At 35.9% G+C, this 23,318-nt stretch overlaps 1 protein-coding gene across 1 annotated transcript in view; it reads right to left on the reverse strand.

Moving 5' to 3' along the window:
• Positions 1 to 16,786, reverse strand: part of LOC118730557 (disintegrin and metalloproteinase domain-containing protein 5-like) — a 94,538-nt gene extending 77,752 nt beyond the window's left edge. The window contains exons 1-10 of the mRNA XM_036458611.1: positions 16,697 to 16,786; positions 15,869 to 15,948; positions 12,624 to 12,679; positions 10,583 to 10,661; positions 10,221 to 10,297; positions 8,815 to 8,980; positions 7,826 to 7,891; positions 4,428 to 4,499; positions 4,087 to 4,241; positions 2,611 to 2,692 (exon numbers count right to left, since the gene is read on the reverse strand). Of these exons, the coding sequence (XP_036314504.1) occupies positions 2,611 to 2,692; positions 4,087 to 4,241; positions 4,428 to 4,499; positions 7,826 to 7,891; positions 8,815 to 8,980; positions 10,221 to 10,297; positions 10,583 to 10,661; positions 12,624 to 12,679; positions 15,869 to 15,948; positions 16,697 to 16,751 (888 nt within the window). The 5' untranslated portion in view covers positions 16,752 to 16,786. The remainder of the gene's footprint in view (positions 1 to 2,610; positions 2,693 to 4,086; positions 4,242 to 4,427; positions 4,500 to 7,825; positions 7,892 to 8,814; positions 8,981 to 10,220; positions 10,298 to 10,582; positions 10,662 to 12,623; positions 12,680 to 15,868; positions 15,949 to 16,696) is intronic.
• Positions 16,787 to 23,318: the final 6,532 nt, after the last annotated feature.

Genomic DNA, 23,318 nt, shown 5'->3' on the forward strand with positions numbered 1-23,318 from the left:
AAGTAAAAATAAACAAGTGGAACTACATCAATAAAAAGGTTCTATACAACAAAAGAATGATCAACAAAATGAAAAGGTTACCTACGGAATGTGAGAAAGTATGCAAATTATATCTTTGATAAGGAGTTAATATCCAAAATATAGGAATTCATATATAATTCACTAACAAAAAACAAGTAATCTGATTAATAAATGGTCATAGGACCTGAATAAACATTTCTCTGAAGATTTTAAATGGCCTCTAGATACATTAAAAGGTGTTTAACATCAATAAACATCAGGGAAATACAAGTCAAAGCCACAAGAAATATCACCACACCTGTTAGAATGGCTATTATCAAAAATACAAGAGATAACAAGTATTGGAAATGATGTGAAGAAAATGGAAGCCTGTTTCCTGTTTCTGGAAATATAAATTGGTATAACCAGTATAGAAAACAGCATGGTGGTTCCTAAAACTATTAAAAATAGAACTATCATGTGGATCAGCAGTTCCACTAGTTGGTATATGCAGGGTGTCCCAAAAACTATATACACACTTTTGAAAATGAAATGTATTTTAATAAACTCTGCCTTTATAATTATTCAATGTTTATGTATACATTTGGGGGGGGGGAACCCTACATCTGAAGAAAATGAAGTCACTATCTCAAAGAGATATCTGTAGCCCATATTCAATGCAAATTAGTCACAATAGCCAAGATGTGGAAATAACATAAATGTCCATCAACAGATGAGTGAAAAAAAATTTGTGATATAGCTATATCTATAATAATAAAAGTATAATACGTTAACTAAACTGAACATGCTACCAGACGTCCTTCCTTCCAGACAAAGCTTTAGCAGGCAGGGGCCACGACAGATGCAGCAGAGACCCTGGCCATGGTGGCAGGCGCGCAGAGGCTGGGACCATGGCCTTTGCACAAATTTCATGCATCTGGCCTCTCTAGTATATGTATATATGTACGTATGCATGTATGTATATATACATATATATAGACATAAACAACATGGATAAATCTTGAAGTAAAGAATGGATTGGTGGTTGTCAAGAGTGGGTACTATGAGGTAGGAGTGAGTAAAAGTAGTCAAAGTGTACAACATCTAGTATCTGGGGATACAATGTACAGCATAGTAATAAGAATTAACAATACTGTATTATATATTTGAAATTTCTAAGAGAATAGACTTAAAGATTCTCAACACACACACACACACAAATAGCAACTATATGAGATGATGGATATGTTAACCCAATGGTCGGCAAACTCATTAGTCAACAGAGCCAAATATCAACAGCACAACAATTGAAATTTCTTTTGAAAGTCAAATTTCTTAAACTTAAACTTCTTCTAATGCCACTTCTTCAAAATAGACTCACCCAGGCCATGGTATTTTGTGGAAGAGTCACACTCAAGGAGCCAAAGAGCCCCATGTGGCTCATGAGCTGCGGTTTGCCAACCACTGTGTTAACCTTATGTGGCAATAATTTCCCATATATACATATATCATATCATCACATTGTAGTCCTTAAACTTACATAATGCTATAACAAGTACATAACGCAAGTGATTTTAAATATTTTTAATCTGTCAATGGCAATTTGCTTCATTATAGTTGCTACTAAAAGTTTAACCAACTGCACAAATTGCTCAATATGAAAATAACAGTGTATACATCTTTTTCTGAGGCATTCTCAAGTTAGTTCCCTTTCCTAGTTTTTAAGTAACTTGTGACAAATGGAATATAACACTGTAGTTAGAGCTCATTCTCACTTTCCCCAGAAAACAGTGGATTATGAATATTTGATAGCTATTTTTTCCTATAAGTCTGCTCCTCCAAAACATAGACTTGAATGCAGTAATAAAACATTTAGCATAAAATAGGAAAAAATGTCATTTAATAAAAAAGCAAGTGAATACACACAAATTCTTAATTTTGAGAGAAAATTTGATATGTTCAATAATTAACATTATTGAATATACTAGTGGCCTGGTGCACAAAATTCATGTCCCTCAGCCCAGCCTGTACCCTCTCCAATCTGGAACCTCTCAAGGAATGTTCCACTGCCAATTTAGGCCTGATCCCACAGGACTGCCCCTAACCACTCTGTCTGCCGACCTTTTCACCCCCAACTACTCCCCCCTTGCTGGCCTAATTGTCCCCCCTTCCCCCGCCCTGCTGGCCTGCTAGCCCTGAACTGCTAGCCCTCCTGGCCTGACTGCCCCTAACTGCCACTGCCTCAGTCCGGCCACCATGGCTTTGTCCCGAAGGATGTCCGGAAGGTCTCCTGGAAAGTCTCCTGATCTAATTAGCATATTACCCTTTTATTGGTACAATTAATAATATTGATGCAAGGATACCACTGTTCAAAACAATTAAATGTTGACTTGCAATATATTATGATCAGTTCAATTTATAGCTGTTCTATTTTTAAAAGCAATTATATATAGTTTATATATATAGTTTAATTATTTTCCAAAATTAGTAATATAAAATACTATTAAAGAATGAATAAACTATATAACATATTTATTCATCCTTTAAAATATTTAGGAAAATTTTAAACATGAAAATAATGAGAAAAAAAACTGGATAATAATTACATACCAGAGCAATTCCTGCGTCCTCATCCTTAAAACATATTTTTCCGGGAAGTACAGCTCCTTTAAAACTAATTTGTTTCTTGAAACTAAAAATAAGAATTTTCTCACAATTGCATTTAAGAATGGTATTATTGGCAATAAATTTTCATAACAACAAACATTAGTGAACAATTACTTTGTCCTAAGAACCATGTTACTCTGAATTAATCTAATTTAAATACATATTTTCTCATACCTACAATGTTAAGAATATGTCATTATACTTGCACTAGTGGTTTATATTTATTATTCTGATTCCCTCAACCTTTACAGCCTTAAAAATTCAATTTTCTGTGACCTCCTTATTCACTTATTTACAAAAAAAATGAATAAATTTTTCTGCACATAAGATTCTAGAGAGAAAAGCAATTATTAGAAAATAAAAACATAAAAGTTAATCAGTTTGGAGACACAATATAGAGATTATATAACAGGTAGTAAAAGTAAGTCAAGCAACATTAAAGAAAGTGTATCACTTATAATTAATGTCCTTTAATTATTTCAATGCTTTTATGTAACTTAACTTTTTAAAAAAATATATTTTATTGATTTTTTTACAGAGAGGAAGGGAGAGAGATAGAGAGCTAGAAACGTCGATGAGAGAGAAACATCGACCAGCTGCCTCTTGTACACCCCCTACCAGGGATGTGCCCGCAACCAATGTACATGCCCTTGACCGGAATCGAACCTGGGACCTTTCAGTCCGCAGACCAACGTTCTACCGCTGAGCCAAACTGGCTTTGGCTAACTTAACTTTTATTAGCTTATTTTATGTCAGTTAGAAATTTTTAAGTTTTGCTTCACTTTGCTCATTGAGGACAGGACTTTAACTTACAGTTTTCCCCCATCCCAATCATGTTCACTAAACTTATAGAATACTAGTGACCTGGTGCATGAAATTCATGCAGAGGGAGGGTTCCCTCAGCCCAGCCTGCACCCTCTCCAATCGGGGTCCTTTGGGGCTGTCCAACTGCCCTTTTAGGCCCGATCCCACAGGGGTTGGACATCCCTCTTGCAAACTGAGACCGCTGGCTCCTAACTGCTCACCTGCCTACCTGCCTGCCTGCCTGATTGCCCCTAACCCCTCTGCCTACCTGCCTGATTGCCTGCCCCTAATTGCCCTCCTCTGCTGACCTGATCTCACCCCCAATTGATCTCCCCTGCTGGCCTGATCTTGCCCCCAACTGCCCACCCCTGCCGGCCTACTCTTGCCCCCAACTGCCCACCCCTGCTGGCCTGATCTTGTCCCTAACTGCGCTCTCTCAGTCTTGACTGCAGGACTGACTTCCGGTTGGTCAAGTATTGGTCGTTATGGGTCATTACAACCCAGGTTTTTATATATTAGGATATATATTAAATAGATGATTATTTTTCATAATTAACAAGAAATCATTTTGAATTTTTTCTATAATACTGTACAAATACAGAATACTATACTCACGCAAGTAAGTATGCAGGATGGAAGATATGTTTAGATTTCCATTGTGAAAATCTGTATAATATTGCATAAGGATTTCCAAAAGTAGAAATTTTGTTTTTATTTGACCAGATTTCTATGGAAGATATTACAACAGTCAGTTTCAACTGAGTAAACATCTAAAAAAAGAAGGTAAATATAAAATTTTAAATAAATTTAAACATTACATTGAATTTTTATAAAAACATATTCAAGACATTTAATTTGGAAAATTGTTCAACAGCACAACCAAATACCAAACACATCAATACATATTACAGATACTTTTACAAAATATATAAACAAAAGAATTTTTTAAAACTTACAGTGTTAACAAGTCCAAATATCTGAATAACCTTCTCTGTTACAGTCTTTATATCAGAGCCCATGTAATCAAACTGTAAAACATAAATTGCTTTTAAAAACTAGTGAATGCCATTAATATATCACATACCCTTTATATATACAATGTACTATATTGTAAATTAATGATAGAACTACATTCCAATTGTAATCCAATAAATAAATAATGATTTATAAAAATGATATAATTTATGCAATAAATAAAAACACAATAATGTGATTTTGTTTTTCTGTCTTTTGTGATATGTTATTTTTTGAAAACTTTAATGATAGTTCTAAAGTTATAAATTTTTCACTAAATTTACTGGGGTAATCTTATTAAATAAAATTATATAGGTTTCAGTTCTATGAAGTGCCTGCCAGGCTAGCTCAGTCAATAGAGTATGAGACCCTTAATAATATGACTTTAAGCAATGTTTCATGCATTTAACTTGTGCCCTTTATTATTTATGAAACTGAATCATTACTTTTTTAAATGTGGAATTTTATAAATGAATAGGACTGTATCAAACTAAAAATCTCCTGCAAAGCAAAAGAAACTGCCAACAAAAAGGCAAACTACTAGTTGGGAGAAGATATTTGTAAACAACAGCTCTGACAAGGGATGAATACCCAAAATATGTGAAGAACTCATATAATGGAACACCATACAAAGAATCCAACTTAAAAATGGGCAGAGGACCCGAATAGACCTTTCTCCCAAAAAGGTATACAAATGGCCAAGAGACATATGAAAAGATCCTCAATTTCACTAGCAATTAGGGAAATGCGAACCAAAACTATAATGAGATACATCACATCTCTTAGAATGCCTATTAGCAACAAAATAAGTAACAGTTTTAGAGAGGTTTTGGGGACAAAGAAATTCTTATTCACTAGTGCTAGGAATGTAAACTGGTATAGCCTCCATGGAAAATAGTATGGAGGCTCTTCAAAAATTAAGAATAAGATGTGGGATATAAAACTGAAAAGAACAAATGAACACCAAGAACAACAAACAAACAAAAAGTATAGACATAGACAATAGTATGGTGGTTACCAGAGGGAAACAAGTGGGGAGGGTATTAAGGTTAAAGGGAGTCAAATATATGGAGACAGAAGATAATTTGACTTTGGGTGAGAGGCACACTATGCAATATATAGATCTAGGATCATAGAAATGTACACTTTAACCCTATATAACCTTATTAACCAACATCACCTCGATAAAAAAAAAAAAAATAGAGTTGCCATATGACCCAGCAACCCGTCTTCTGGGTACATACCTGAAAATTTTCAAAACATCCTATATAATAAAGAGCTAATATGCAAATGGTCATCACGCCCTCATGCCACAATGCCATAATGGCTCGGACACTCAACACTGGGGAGAGAGGAATGTGGACCAACCAGACACAAATGAGCTCACAAGAGAGGAATGGAAACCACCCAAGCTGTGGCCAGGGACAGGGACAAGCCACATGCCCCAGGGTCCTGGGTGTCAGAAAGAAGCTGTACCTGTGCCTGCAGCCCGGGAAGACAAGCCACACACACTGCAGTCCTGGGTGCCAGTGCCTGTGGCCCAGGAGAGGGACAAGCCATCCACCCCACAGACCCAGGCGCCAGCACCTGAGACTGTAGCCTGTGCAAAGCCGTCCGCCCACGACCCCCTGTGGCTGTGGCCAGCCCGCTCAAAGCCAGTTGGGTCCTGGGTGCCTGTGGCTGGCCAGAGGGAGGGAAGCGTGGGTCCGCAGTGCCTAAAACTGGCTGGAGGAGTGAATCATTGGTCCCAGGTGTGGGGTGATACAGAGGCAGTTAGGGGTGATCAGGCCAGCAGGGGAGCAGTTAGGGGTGATCAGGCAGGCAAGCAGATGTGGTTAGGGGCAATCAGGCAGGCAGGCAGGCAGGTGAGCAGTCAGAAGCCAGAGGTGCTGGATTGTGAGAGGCACTCAGATATCCCCCAAGAGGTCCTGAATTGGAGAGGGTGTAGGCTGGGCTGAGGGTCCCGCTCCTCCACCATGAACAAATTTTATGCACCAGGCCTCTAGTTTATTCATAAAGATATATGTACTCCTATTTTCATTGCAGCATTATTCATGGTGGCCAAGACATGAAAATAACTAAAGTGTTCTCAATAGATGATTGGATAATGATGTGGTACATATATAAAAAGAATACTACTCAGCCATAACAAAAGATAAAATACTGTCACTTGTCTTGCTTTTCACTAATCTTTAGCTTTTGTTTTTAACTGCAGTATTTATTCTCTATGTCTAATAAAATATTTGAGTTGAAATCTTTTATCTTAACCTTAGCTTTAAAATTTGTTCCATATTTATTAAACAAATGCTTAGTGCATAATGTTTATTTTCCTTTACTGCCTTCCTTTTGTTTGCTATGCTTAAAATTCTGATTACCAACTTCTAATTGCTTTGTAATTTTATAGGAATATGATTTTAGTGTATGTATTGGCTTTATACTGGGTCAAGTTAGCTATAATAAAAAGCTCTCCAATTCTTTAGTGAGCCATTGCACTTCAAATTTTGTTACCTCTGCCAACAATTATATCTACACTTCTCTGCCTCATATTTACTTCTTTGAGAATCAACCAACTTTCTTTTAGGGAAAATATTTTTGTTTTATAACCTATCTAAATCTTAATCCTGTTCACTATGGCTAATTTTTTTTATGGATTTTGAGCTAATACACTGCTGTTATTAATCTGTGAGAATCCTATTTAAAGTTGTATTCTACCGGGGAGAGATAATATTTGCTTCCATCAGGTGCCCTCAGATCTTATCAATCTCGGACAAATGCAGTCGTATAGCTTAGAATCCCTTAACCACCCATGTTGTATAAATTCAAAACTTAAACCCATGCAAGATTTGAAGTATAGTCGTGAATCCTCATTATGAAAATTTTGTTCATTTGTTTTTCTGTCATTTTATTCACTAAGAATTGAGAACAAAGCAGATAGCTTGTTTTCTGCCTTTGCTTGGAAGAAGTGCTATATGTGTTCAGCAGACTACCCTACCAATTAGGCTTAGGAAATTAAATATTATTGCATTTGAGTTTGGGGATATTCTAATCTATATTTTCACTGAGAATGTAATCTCAGTGAAAATATAGATTAGGAAAAATAACAAACAAGGTTTAGAAAATGAAAAGATGCTTCACTTTATAAATGCAATTAGTGATCATATATACAAAATAAATTAATTAACAAAAATTTGACTAATTTATAATTTAAAAAATTTATCAATTGTTCTAAAAGCAAAATGAACATCAAAAAATAGTTTTAAAGGGGTTATTATATCATTGAAATCAAGTAAAAGACAAATGTTAAATAATTTTAAAATAACAATATATTAAAAGGACTTACCATGTTTTTATCCACAACAATATATAGTTCAAGGTATTGAGGAATTAACTTGAAAAATTCAACTCTCTGAAAAACATACAACATGAATACTAAGGAATTTCTAAAAATTTACTTTCTATTGAAATTATGTTCAAAGATAAACTAAGAAACATGTTGCTACTGATTATATAACAAGGGTATTTTCAAATACAAAATTTAGGTACTATTTGGAAAATTCCAATCCAAAAAATGTCTGTGGTGTAAAATAATTTTTAATGAGGCCCCAAGCTATACAAGAACCTAGGTATCTTTTGATTTTAGTGATATCTGAAATTAGAAATACTAACTTTATAACATGTATCTTTTCTTTCTTTAGTCTTGTAATAGTTTTCATAGTAATCTTCCATGTGGGAAGATTTTCTGCTACCAATTTTTAGGAAACTACTTTTGGCAAACAATCTAGTTTTAAAAACTGGCCAGGCAGATAACATAATATTTATATCATGTAAATTGTCAGACAATTGAGAAAAAAGGAATAATTTACATTAATTGTCCAAATGCCCACATGCAAACATTTTTTGGTTTCTTTAACCCTATATTCACATATCTGTTTCCTATGTTTTTGCTAAACTTTCATATAACAACAAGCATAACAAAGAATTCAATTTTATTCTCTGCTTATTTTTTATTGTTGACACTATTACAGATGTCCCCCGTTCCCCTCTATTTTCCCCCTCCACTCAGTCCCCTCCAGTCATTCACTACATTATTGTCTGTATCCATAGGCTATGTATATATGTATACATAGTGAATCTCTTCCAATTTCCTCCATCTTTTCCCTCTGAGATTTCATTCTCTATTTATTTCTATTTATTTTAAAAGTCATGGAGGAACCTCATGAAAAACTAAAATAACTTTTATATTTGAAAGTCACCAAATTTTACTCTGAAATTCATTTTCAGTTCACAAAATTATACAGACTATATTAAAATTGAAAAGTCAATACTTACTTCAAAACTTTTTCTATATTGATAATCGGAATTATAAATGTTACTGATTCCTATGAGAGAAATGTTAGTGTAATAATCTTTGTCTTCAAAAATGAGGTGCATGAATTCTGATGCGAACTCTATCGGTTCGATTCCATAAGAGATGTTTTTCAACTGCAGGAGTCCCCTGAATGGTGAAATAATCAAAACAAATTTAAAATGATCCTAACAAAACTATAAACTAATAGATTTACCTTTAAATTCATCTTAGTTTTCCTACTTTATCTCTTTGTTTTTTGAGGCATTACCCAGAATAGAACTGGTAACAAGCAGGATATGTATCACTTTATATTTTACATATTCTAACAAAAATATCTTACAGAAACTATGTTGGCATAGATCCATGTGCTTAAACAAGACCTTTTCCTAAGGTATAGATTTTCTAAGTCACTCTGTAGGAGCTAGAGGTACTCTCTCTCTCTTAGTCCACTCCCCCCCCCCTTTTTTTTTTTTTTTTGAGAGAGAGAGAGAGAGAGAGAGAAACTTTAATCTGAAAGACACATATCCATTGATTACTTCCCACATGCACCCTGACCAGGGTAGGGGATCAAACCTGCAACCCAGGTATGTGCCTTTTTTTTTTTTTTAATATATTCTTTATTGATTTTTTTACAGAGAGGAAGGGAGAGAGATAGAGAGCTAGAAACGTCGATGAGAGAGAAACATCGACCAGCTGCCTCTTGCACACCCCCTACCGGGGATATGCCCGCAACCAATGTACATGCCCTTGACCAGAATCGAACCTGGGACCTTTCAGTCCGCAGACCGACGCTCTACCACTGAGCCAAACCGGCTTTGGCAGTATGTGCCTTTTACCAGGAATCCAACCTGCACCTTTTGGGTGCAGTGAAGCTCTAACCACTTAACAACACTAACCAGGGTTCTTCCTTCTTTTTGAGATACCTAACTCAGCCTGTCACTTAATTTCTAAATCATTTGTGTGGGCTGTATTGAAGACACTACCAGCTTAAAAATGATTGGAGCTGAGGGAAAGTATCTATCAGATTGAGGTGTTTTTTTTTGTTTGTTTGTGTTTTTTTTTTACAATTATCACCCATTCTAGGAATTAAGAAAACACAAAAATTTGGGAAAACTAAAGAAGTATGGAGAGACCAATCAATACCCACTACACTCAAGATTGCTCAAAGCTCAAGCAGCAGATCCTATAAGGATCAACAAGTAGCTGCCCATCAGGAGCAGATGCTGTCAGGGTGACCAACTCTATTTTATCAGTAACTTTTGTTCACTTTTTAGGGAATTGAAATAACACAGGTGACTGTAGAATCAGAAAAGACATATGGAGGATCAACTTATACACTAGTGGGATCTAATAATAACAAATGAAATATATCTCCATTGGTTACAACCTGAGTCCTGAGCAAGTGTTGAGGGATACAAGAGAATTTGGAAAGCCTGCAATATATCCATAATAATTGCAATCCATCTGGGGGGAAAAAAGAGTACACAAAGATAAACAAATGGATAACTTATTTTAAACCTGGAAAACCCATATATGACATTTACATGTATTATATTAGCTACCTTAGTACATTAATGTGTATGGCATTTATTATACCTAATGAATCTGTGCCATGTAGAAATAAGAACTAGTTTAATTAATTTTAGTGAATATGTAAAATTATATTCTAGCAATTTCAGAATATTCATATTTTTAAAGAAAATTCAGAATAAGAAATGTGTAAGGGGAAAAAAACACCTTAAGTCTTACCTGGTCATACAGATTGTTAGTTTTTTGGATGTTATATTTGTCATAAGAATAAACAACAGAAGTCGTATATAAAAATGACCTAGGCAGAAAGCACAAAAACATGTCCAAGTTGTGAAACAGAAAGCACAGAAATAATTACTCTTCATACTACAAATATTTTTTTTTTACTGGGAAATTTAAAGTAGTGCCAATTATCTTGGCCTAGCCTATTTTCCAAATACTTCTTTATCATTTACAATAAATTAGACACTGAGAGAAGCATTTTAACTACAGTGAAAAATAATATCAAAATAATGTGCTAATGAACAACCTAAATTGCTAGAAATATCAAATAATAAAACAACATAGGTCTCAATTTCCAGCACAGAACTTCCAAATCTTTGTCTTTATTGCTCATTGATTCCACATTTTAAAACTGAATCTCAAAATTAAAATATAGGTTAGAACACAATTTAGGAAGATTTCCTTTGCATTGCTACAAACTCGTATTAACTAAGCTTAGTTACATACATAACCAAGTTCTTCTCAACAAAGTAGGTCAGAATTTTCTTTCATTTTTCTCAGTAACAATTCAAACCTTGGCACAACTCCTGTCCATCATCCCACATAACCTCCATGTCACCTCACTTACAGATAATCTATACCCATCCTCATCTCTTATCTTTATTTCCAGAAGATGACTACTTTGGTTCAAAGCAAATCCTTACACTTGTGCTACAAATCCCATTCTGTGCCATATCTTCTGGAAATACAGCTGGACTCATTGGTTTGCGTATTGTGTATAGCTGCTTTTGTGCAAAATTGCTTAGTTCCAACAGAGTACACAGCATATTAGCCAAAGCTCTCTACAGAAAAGGTTTGTCAACCCCTGGTCTAGGACATAAGTCTTCATGGTGTTTTTTGTTGTTATTATTGTTCTTGTTTTATTCTACCTGCCCCCAAAATATTGGTCTTTAGTAGGATTTAGTCTTTAGTCACCAATCTATTTATAAGCACTTTATAAGCTCTCGTTTTTTAAAATCACAGCCAAAATATTATTGCTAAATCTATATCTTAATTACCAATCTCTTCTTAGAGATCCACATCCCTGTATTTATGGAATACAACCCACTTGGATATCTTAAAGGCACTGCAAATTAAACTTACCTTTTCCTCACATAAAGATCTCCCTTGTTCATACTCCTCATTTAATTACACTGTAAGTGACATTTTCTTAAGCAACAACTAAATTATCCAAGATTCCTCACTTTTTCCCAATCATACTACCAAATCTGTTTTCAAGGCCTACTGAATGTTTTCTTTCCTGTACTATGACCTATGCTATATATTCAAGCCACCAATCATCACTCACCTAAATTATTATATAATCATATAATTAGACATCCTACTCTACTTTTGCCCCCTCAGTATCAGCCTACAATACTTAATGAGCCTACATAAGTATACCCTTGAAAACATTTTGGTTTGCAATATTCTTACCATGGCATGATAGATCTACAAATCAGTTCTACCTACTACCTTTCCAAAATATTTTACTCCTCCCCCAAAAAAATATGTTCTTTAGTAATTCACATTGACTGTTTTGAAAATCACGGAAAAAAGTCTCACACCTCTATGTTTTACATATGATTTCCTCTAAACAGAGTGACCCTCTATGGTACCCCATTTCTTTACAGAGCTAAAGGTATCTTCCCTCCAGATATGTCATCTCTTACCTATTCCCAAAAAGTTTTCCTAGATTTTCAGAGACTACTGTTTACACATTTATCATAATGCCACATTATAATAAAATTTCTCATTTCTCTACTAATATGTCTGAATATATTACTCTGCATTATAAATTCTTTAAATGTGGACCATATTTTCTTGTCTTTTGTATGCCTAAGACTTTACCCAATAATGAATATGTAATAGGTTTCAAATGCTTCCCCTCCTTTCCTATGTGTATATCAAATATACATCTGGTTTGAATTTATCCTATTCATAATTATTTAAAAATCAAGAAACCAAAGAGTTAAAATTTAAAAAAATAATTACTTACTGCTTTTTGAGATAAACAAAATATGGTTTTCCTTTTATTGTAATCATATAAGCAACCTGTAACATGAAAATTCAAAATACATTCAATAATAATTATAAGTAATATGTTAAATAATGTTTTCTATCAGTTATGCTTTTAAAATATTGACCCAATTAATAATAATATATAATCATTACATGTGCTTCCCTTCCTATGTGGATGGATATTTGGAGCTTCAAAGTTCTACATTGAGAAAAAGATGGTGGTGTCCCCACTTGCCTGCCATAATTAATGTATCTGAGGGAAAGGCCTAGCTGGTTATTGTGATCTTTTTATATAGATCAATTCGCCATGCTTAAGGAAATTCCAAAGGTGCCCTCTCACTGAGAGAACCTGTTGCTTGCCTACTCCCAGCACTCCTGGAAAGTAAATTTCCCTATTCATTGGAACAGGAGGAGTCTGGATGGGACATGGAACATTGTGCCCTCTAAAAATCCCTTGATATTAAACAAACATGAAAAATACATGGGCATATGACAGTACCATTAAAATTTTCAATTTACATATATTACAATTAAAAAAACACATAGAATGTAATTAACAAAAAAATGTACAAAACTGATGGGAAGGGAAAAAAAACAATAACTCCAAAAAGACACCATCCAGAGGTTTTACAACTTTTCAGGCACAAACATTCAGCTGTTTGGGTTGAATTGCGTCCCTCTTAACTTTATGTGTAAATTTCTAACCTCAAGATCTCAGAATGTGATCTTACTCCGACTGGGTCTTTACAGAGATAATGAAATTAAAATGAGGTCATTAGTGCAGGCCCTAATCCAATATGACTGTGATCCTTACCAAGAGAGAAAATTTGGACACAGACATATTTAAAGGCAGAAATCCACATGAAGATTCATAAGAAGAACATATCCATCTGCAAGCCAAGGATAGAGGCCTGAAGCAGATCTTTCCCTCTTAATCTGCAGAAAGAACGAACGTTGCCAACACTTTGATTTTGGACTCCTAGACTCCAGAACTGACTCAATTTCTGTTGTGTAAGCCACAGTTTTTGTGTTACTTTGTTATGTCAGCTCTACAAAATTAATATACCAAAATTCAATAAAAATTTATAAGTAATGCTACAGAACAGGAAGTCATTCTCCAGCACCTAGGGTGCTTTCCCTCTCTAGACTTTCAAAGAAAAAAGGATATAAAAGCAGCCACCGATAGCTCCCAACAACCTGCACAAACATCAGTGGGATGGATCCAATCTGGGGCTGGAAAGAGCATCCCACCACCTGCCTAGAGGGCCTACCCCACTCCATCCCCCCTTGGGGTCTCACTGGTGCACGAATTCATGCACCGGGCCTCTAGAAGATAATAACTATTAATAGATAGCTAGAAAGATCCTGTGACATTGAACTTTCACTTCTGGGTACACACCCAACTGAAATGAGTAACCATATAAATTAAGGGTGTCGAACTCAATCAGAGAAGGGGCCAAAATCTTAAAATCCAGCCTAAATCGCGGGCCGAATGTTTTACTGAACAGTCATAAACTGTCATTGTGATGGAAACGCAGTGGAGTGCAGTGATGACAGCGCGGTGCGGGCCACATTGCAAGGCCTGGCGGGACGGATTTGGCCCGCGGGCCTTGTGTTTGACACATGTGATATAAATACCAAAGACATGCAAAAATAATCAGAGCATCTTATTCATAATATTACCACACTGGAAACAACCCAAATGTTCGGCAACAGTAAAAAGAATATAAATTCATAATATATTCATACAATGGAATACTATATAGCTATATAAGAGAGAAAAAAACTGGACTACATGCAATGGCACATATTAATCAAAAAGACAGGTTAAATAAAAGAGGCTACACAAAAAGATTGCATAGTATATGAGTCCATATATAGACATATATCCATGTATATGTAAATATATGTATATTTATTTAAGATATGTATATCTATTTATAAGGAATATAAATTATCAAGAACATATATCATTTATCTATGCTGATAGAAATAAGAATAGTGGGTACTAACTGGGAGGCTACTGGAGGGCTCCTTCTGAAATGCTAGATATTCTGTACCTAGAAATGTGTGGTGATGATACAGATGTTTACAATGTGTACAAAAATTGTTCATAATAGACAAAACTAACCTATGGTGATAGAGAACAGAACAGTGTCTTTAGGGTAGTGGACATATGGAAATATCTGGAATAATATTTCTCTTGAGTATTGATTACAAGAATATGTACATTTGTAAAAACTCAAAGAATTGTACACTTAAAATCTCTATTTTTCACTGTGTATAAATTATTCCCCAAAAAAATTATGTTAACAATTATTTAAGAAATGAAAATTAAAACAATAATGCTATAACACTGAAATCCATCAGGATAACAAATCACAATGTTAAAATATACTACATTGTGATTTGTTATCCTGATGGATTTCAAGAAAGAGAGAGGTATATAATTTAGATACTTATAATTTATTGTTGCTGAACAATAATTTTCTGTATTTAAAATTAGTATGGAGACATGCAATGCTTTTTTCCCCCCATCTTATCATATATGTGTGTGTGTGTGTGTGTGTGTGTGTGTGTGTGTGTGTGTGAAATATATATATTTCAAATTGAATTGGGTGCCCCATGTTTCATTTGTAATATCTGGGAGCTCTCTAATTGGCCCCTAAGCCCTATTACTTTTGCAGGTCTTACCTCATATTATACTGAATATATTAAAATATAATCACATCCCACATTAATAATAATTTTCTGTTGCAAAAATATTAAGAGATTTTAAAGTTGTTATAGTTAAAAGAAATACACTGAATTTCCACAATATTAAACGTCCCTTTTTCAATAATAGAGATTAGACAAGTGCAGAATTCAAAGATTGGTTGGTCAGTCATAATAAGGGGCGAGGATTGGTATGAATTTCAGATGGGATAGGAGGAGGACTACTGTGCTTAGGGGAATCATCAGGGCCAGGACTAGGGGAATACAATACTATCTGAATACAATATTTTATATCAAAATTAATGCAAAAAAATACATGATAAACAAGATATCAGCATTTTAAAGAAAGACACCCGACTTAAAAATCCTTATCCTCAGCAGCAACACGCAAACATATGGAGTCACACACACTTATACACATTTCAAAAATGCTCTTTGTTCCGCAATGCTGGTCTTCACATTAAAAACAACACAATTTAAAGATATAAAAATATTATTTCCCATTACATTATTATCTGGATCTCTTTTTGTGTCAGAGGATGAAATCTTTTCAGGAACCGTGTTCTGCAGAAATGTTTTATGAGGATCTAAAATAAAAATAAGCGAAGTTACTTTGGTACCTGATTTTACATTATCAATTTCTAAAATCCAGTTCTCTATTTGTTTCTCTACATTATCAAAAAATTATTGTACAATCTGTGCATCTACTTTTCCTTTCCATTGTCTTTCTGGTCACTCTTACCTACAAATTTCTTAACTCTTGCCAAGATCTCAAGTTTTTATTTTATCTTTGTCTCTCTATACACACACACACACACCCCTAGTTGAGCAGTTTGAAAATTTTGACTAAGCAACACTGAGTAACAAATACAGTGTTACAGTGTTGCAAAAAAAAAAAGCGTGGAAGTGGAGAAACAGGATCATTTGCAGGGAAAATATTGAATGCAAGGGTGACCCACAATCTTCAGTGGAGCAGGCTGAGGACAGCGGTCAGACAGAAAAAACCCTAGATTAAATACCTTCTTTATGGTGATGCAATCATTTCAACAATAGCAGAATTTTGAATGTGGAAAAGACCACATATTTCACTTTTGTCCATTTTACAGAAAAGGAAACCCACTCCAGAGAAGTGAAGGGTTTTCTGCCCGGAGGCTGGCTCTTTGCCTTTTTGCCTCTAGGCCCTGAAGCAAAGGGCAAGGAGAAAATGGGCGGGGCAAGAGAGGGGCCTGGGTAAGGTCTGGGCGCAGAAGCTGGACCCAAAAACGTACAGGCCCCCTAAGCAAACCAAGTCCCCTCAAAAGCTTGGGTGGGGGATGAACACGGGTCTGAACTTACTGAGGCCTGCCTGCAGACCACCGAGTCCCATGAAAAGGACCAGAAGAGAGAACATGGCTCCGTTCTCTGGGAGTCCCGCTGGCCGAATAACAGCCGTTGAGGCGTTGAGGCGTTGAGGCCAGTAAAGGGGCAGCTCGTGCAGAACCAGGAGACCCAGGGAAACTGGACGGGGAAGGGGGGGGGGGGGGGCGGGGGGAGGGAGAGCTGGAGTGTCTCCATGGGAGAAGGAAAAAGCGGGCAGGGGGAGGGGCCGGGGATGGGGGGAGGTTGGTGAGAGGGAGGGAGGAAATATGAAATGGGAGACATCTGTAATACTATCAACAACAATATATATAACTTTTTTTTTTCCTTTGGAGGTGAGTTGGCATAAAGCCTGTGGGCAGGTGGGGCTCAGGGAAGACTGTCAACATTCACTCACATTCAGTGTATTGTTAAGGAAGGAAAAGCTGGGTGGTTCCTAATTCTCAGATTGGGGTGGTGCTTACTGAGGCTTGTGTTTGTATAGTTTATTTAGGTCCACGATTTTTGAAGTAATTTCTAGTTACAGTGAGGAGGAGGAATAAAGATTTTTTAAAATGCTCAAATTACTCATAGCAAACAAATTTCCACCTATTATATTTTTAGACTGTCCAAACAGGCAAAATGCACATATTTGCAAAAACCGTTGCAAACTCTGTGACTTTTATAAATTGAATTGTTGGATGTGCCATTATTGGACAGCTGTTGCATGCAAGAAACCCCGTATAATCCCTGTTCAAGTATAGACATGTCAAATATATATAACTCATTTAATATCCCATTATTATTACCACACTGTGTAATTATGCACAGTGTGGTAATAATAATTTTACTTCTTTAAGATAAAGATAAAAATTATGATCAACAAATATGTAACTATCAACAAATGAAACTAAAAGCCAAGGGAATTTAAAAAACCTGATGAACAATATTAACTGGTGAATATAATAGAATCAGAGGTATGGAAGTGGAGTGGATTGATAATTCTTGGGGGGAAAGGGGAGTGGGGGGTGCGGGAAGAGACTGAACAAAAACTGTGCACCTATGGATGAGGACAATGGGGGGTAGGGAAAGGGCAGAGGGTGGGGTGGGAACCTGGTTGAGGGGAACAATTGAGGAGGGGGAAGAGGAACATTTGTAATAATCTGAACAATAAATATTTATTAAACACTTAAAAAATAAAAATAAAGAAAAAATTTTTACTTCTTTAGGTCACAAAATGGCAGTGAACTCCTTGAGTTTTCTTTTGCCTCATATATCCCACGCTGGGTGCTAGAGAAGCCAACGACTTGGAAACACCAACAGGAGCAGACAAAAAATAATCATAAGCTCCAAGAAAAGCCTCCTTTCCCTAGCCAAAGGACCACAACAGGAACAATCTAACAAGACAGTAGACTTTGACAATTTCCCCAGGAGCCACAGGAAAAAACACAACCCCATCAGCAGAGGCAGAGTAGAGAGCCTAGATTTCCACCCTGATGGCGATAACAAGAAACCATTCTCCCCCAAGTATCAGGGTGGTCTCAGAGAAGACTAAGTAGGAAGATGCAAGTTTCATACCTACCCACAATGCCACTGGAGGTGCTGTAGGAAACTTAAGTGTCTCATAAGATAAAATCCAAATGTCAAACCAAATTTAAGAAAATCTTGAACTGAACAAAAAAAGACAATAAGCCGCCACAAGATGACATGGAGAGATGTAGGATTAATCTGCTGAAGATTTTAAGAAAGCTATTACAAAAAGCGTCAATGGGAAATTAAGAGCCACTTGAAACCAATTGAAAACAAAATAGAAAGTCTCAGCAAAAAAATAAAAGCTACAAAGAAGAACTAAATGGAAAGTTTTGAACTAAAAATATATATATATATATATATATATATATATATATATATATATATATATATATATATATATTAACAAAATTAAAGAAAAACTTCACTGGATGAGTCCAACAGCAGAATGGAGAATATGGAGGAAGGAATTAATGAACATAACAACAAAATATATCATTTTAGGGTCAAAACTTGTGAGAGTCAGGAGTATCAGTCTTAGGCCTAGATCTATTTAGGATGGGGTGAATTGACCTTATTAGTGTATACTAGATCATACTAAAATGGGAAATTTTATTCTGAATACTGTATAGAGAGTTAACACAAATGGAGAAGTCATGCAGCTGGAAATTAAATAAAGCTAGCAACAAAGCAAATATATTAAACAGCAACCAGTTTAAATGTGATTAATGGTGATCTCTACATTATAAATGCCTCCTTATCTGTCAGCCTAGGGTTCTTATCATTTCACCTGTCCTAGATTGATATGCCAAACACCAGCTTGTGTTTATTTTGCCTTGGAAAATGGCAGATTTAAGACTCTATTCTGCCTTAAAGAACATACTATCCATTTGTTTCTAGTAGATAAAGAATAATTGAGTAGAATATGCTCAGGAACCCTGTGAAACTTCTCAGTAACAGGCAAATATTTTAGTTACAAAAGAAAACAACAACAACAACAACAAAAACACACACACTCATATATAAAAACGCTTACTTTAGGGAAGATACACTTACCACATTGTCATTAAAAGACACAGGACCCAAAGCTTGGGCATTCCTACAAGAGATTGTATTTTAAAACTCAAGAGGCGTGATGTTGTCTTTACACATTCTCTTTACCATTGGAATTTTTAAGATCTATTTACTTTGTAATAGTTCTCTGAATAGCTAGAGGAACCTCACTTTTTTGTGCCTTGAATGAGAATGAAGTTGTAATTGGATTTAATAATAGATAACATTATCAGTCATCTAGGATATAAATTAATCCTGTCAAAAGGCACAAAATAGAAGCCACAGATTCAATGTTAAGTTTTCTAACAGCCACATTTAAAAAAAAATCAAAAGAAATGAAATGAAAAAAATAATGAAATATTTCAACATGTAATCAATGCAAAGCATTATTGACATCTTACATTCCTTTTTGTTCTAAATTTTCAAAGTTTGGTGTGTATTTGATACTAGTCTCAATCAGACTAGCCACATTTCAAGTGCTTAATGGCCATATTTCGTAAAGGCTTCCATATTGGACAATATAGGCCTAAAATAAGAAGGCATTCATTGATAAAGTAATTCTTATTCATTGATAAAGTAATTGTTTTCTGCTAGGAAAACAAACTGGTACTGCTTCCAAGAAAAACAGTATGGAAGTTCCTCAAAAAATTAAGAATAGAGCTACCCTATGACCTACCTAGCAATCCCTCTTTGGGTTATTTACCTGAAAACATTTATTTGCAAAGCTATTTGCTCCTATGTTCATTTCAGCATTATTCACGGTGGCCAAGACATGGAAACAACCAAAGTGCCCTTCTTAGATGATTGGCTAAAGAAGATGTAGTACATACATACAGTGGAATACTACTCAACCATAAAAAAGATGAAATAACTCCATTTGCAACTATGTGAATGGATCTTGAGAATACCATGCTAAGTGAAATAAGTCAGTCAGAAAGAGCTAAGAACCATACGATTTCATTCATATGTGGGATATAAAACTGAAACCCATAAACACAGACAACAGTATGGTGGTTACCAGAGGGAAGAGATGGTGGAGGGAAGTAAAGGGTAAAGGAGGCCAATATACGGTGATGTATAATGACTGGACTTTGAGTGATAGGCACACAATGCAGTATACAGATCATGTATCATAGAAATGTACACTTGAAACTTATATGATCTTAATCAATTAGAGGCCCAGTGCATAAAATTTATGCCATCTGCCAGCCGGGACTCCCTTCCCCAGCTGCCAGCTGCCAGCCAAGGCCTTCCTTCATTCCATGCCATCTCCTAGTGCACATCATAGTGAGCAATTGAACTCCCAGTCGGTTGAACTCCCAAAGGGACACTTTGCATGTTAGGCTTTTATATAGAGAGAGATGTTACTCCAAATAAATTAAATAAAAAATAAAAAAGGCATTCACTACTAGGTGAGTATAAAAGTACATATTAGGTTGTGAACAGGAAATTTAAGTATAAATAAATTATGTTCCTTCCCAAAATGGTTGTGAAATGAGAACGATGAGGAGGAGGGGAGAACAGAAAAAGGTCTCAAATTCTGCTGGGACTTTTTAAACAAAGGGGGAAACTACTATATAAGCAAAAAGTTGAGAAATGAATTTGGGTAATTATTATTCAATGATATCTTAACAAATAAAAATTGTTGGAAAGCCCGCTGCTTGATGGTTATCTCTCATGTTCTGAATCTGAACTTTTCCTCTTTGCCTCATAAAAAGAATCTATTAATATTGGAGGAGGGAAGAGAAGAGAATTTTTATAAATAGAAGGGAATTATTCCTAGTAATTGCCCAAAATTCCTTTCTGTACCTTCATAAGGCATGCATAAATGTGTATGTTTAATATGGGGGCAAATTATGAGAAGCTTCATTTCTCAGCTTTATGTTCCATTTCAGCTTAGTCAGTAATATCCTCAGCCTTATTCTCATCTCAGCTAAACCAGTAATAAAAAATGATTATTTGTTCTACATTAGTCTGCCTCTTTTATCAATCTTGCTATTGAATTTGGAATCTAGAGGGGGAATGGCATCCCAATTTGACATTGATAGTATATTCCTATAATTAGATATGACAGATGAAAACACTAATGAAAAGTTATTTCCCAGTATGTTAAGTGAGAAAAGTTGTACAATAAGCATCAACTCAGAGCTTCTAGCCTCTGATCAATTGGCTAAAAGACAACTAACTACAGTAGGCCTACTCAAAGGGTGGTCCAGCATCACCAAGGAGCTTGCAGAAATGCTGAATCTCAGGCCCCACCCCAAACCTACAGAATGAGAATCTCTGGGAATGAGGCATCCCAGGTGATGATTTTTATCCATGCTAAAGGCTGGAAAGCCCTGAGATACATAGATGATAGATTACAATATATACATATTTTATAACATGCTTAAAATGTCACAATATAGTTAAATGGTTCTTTTGATGGCAGTGACATCTTTTCCACTGTAATCACTTTATTCAGTCTTTTTTCCTTATCTAGTTTTCTTTGATAGTACCAATTTTTGGAAAACTCTTTTTACAGAACTAGCTGAAGCTTACCTTCCCATATGAATCCTTGAAACTTCAGGCCTTTGTACCGATAATGAGGAGTGGCTGCCTATGTGCCTACTATTCATCATTATGTTTTCAGATAAAGTTGCCTGATAACTGTTTATTTATTGCTCATACCTACCCATCAGCTCATCATGCACCTCACTTGAAAGCATGTTGCTTGCTCACCCTTGACCTTCCTGGAAATGTAATTTCGCTATTCACTGGAAGAATGATAGTGTAATTTCCAAAATGTTAAAAATAAGAATCTCATATACAGTAAATGTATAATGGGTATATATCAAATGTTACACTCATTATTATTCAGAGAATCAGTGTGATGATAAAGCTGGTTCATGACCGTTTGAAGAACAGTGCGCTATAAATGGATAAAGTAGATAAAATTATTATATAAAACTTATGTTCTTCTAAAGTCTTTTAAACAAATAACAACGAGCCTCAGCTTGCTCATACCTTTCATGAAGTGGCTCCAGGCCCGGCATAAGCATCAGCCAACTACTGTTCACAGCTAGGCCTCTCCTGGGTACCTCTAAGCTTAGCCCAAGTACATTCAGCTGCAGATCTCTTTGCAGCTGAGGCTGGGTGGCCCTGTGCAGAACACAGGCAGTGGCTAACTTTGGCCTGCATCTCTCTTAGGATGTGAGGTTCTGGTCAATTCAAACTGTGTTAAGAATAAAGCCTCAGATCTGCTAATCAAGGGAACATTGTTTTGCTCAAACTAAAGATAATATCTTCAATTGTTTTGTTTTAGTCCCATGCCTATGAAAGCTGAATGGCCCTACTTACCATACCCTCATGAAACCAGTTCATGGACCAGATGCAATTATGAGCTATCCCTAACCTGGCCCCAACCGATCAGTAGAGCTCACAACCCCTTAGTCACGATAACTGATTTTTTCCCCTAAAAAACCTTTCTCTAGAGACCATTGGGGAACCAGGTCTTAGACCTGTCTCTGTGGCTTGGCGTCATTCCTTAAATAAACTTTTACTTTCTTTGCTGCAAACCTTTGTTTGTGTTTCATTTGGGCTTCACTGCACACAGGCAAATGAACCAATTTGCCCTGTGGGTCTCATAGCAGAGGAGCAAGAGAAAGGTGGTGGGTAAAGCAAGGGCCTGGGTGTTAAAGTACAGCCTCCAAAGTGAACACAGACTCTCTCAGAAGCCTGGCTTGGGGAGGAGGATGTGAGATGGGCAAAATCTGGATTTACTGAGGCCTGCATGCTGCAGCCAAATCAGATGAGAAGGACCAGGAGGAGGAACATAGCCCACCATCCTGAGCCCTTCCTGGATAAGAGCAGTTGGTGCCAATCCCCAGCATTGGGGCTTCAGGCAGTAAATCCAAGTGGGTGGTGGGAGAGCTGTGGAGAAGAGTTCAGGTAACTGATGTAGATGGGAATGCCATGTCGAAATGACTATATTCAGTTAAGGGCCATGAAATGACTGAAGTGCAGGTGGAGGAAGAGAGGAAAACAGACAGGCAGGAAA

Source organism: Pipistrellus kuhlii, unplaced genomic scaffold, assembly GCF_014108245.1.
Source record: "Pipistrellus kuhlii isolate mPipKuh1 unplaced genomic scaffold, mPipKuh1.p scaffold_m20_p_3, whole genome shotgun sequence".
NCBI lineage: Eukaryota > Metazoa > Chordata > Mammalia > Chiroptera > Vespertilionidae > Pipistrellus > Pipistrellus kuhlii.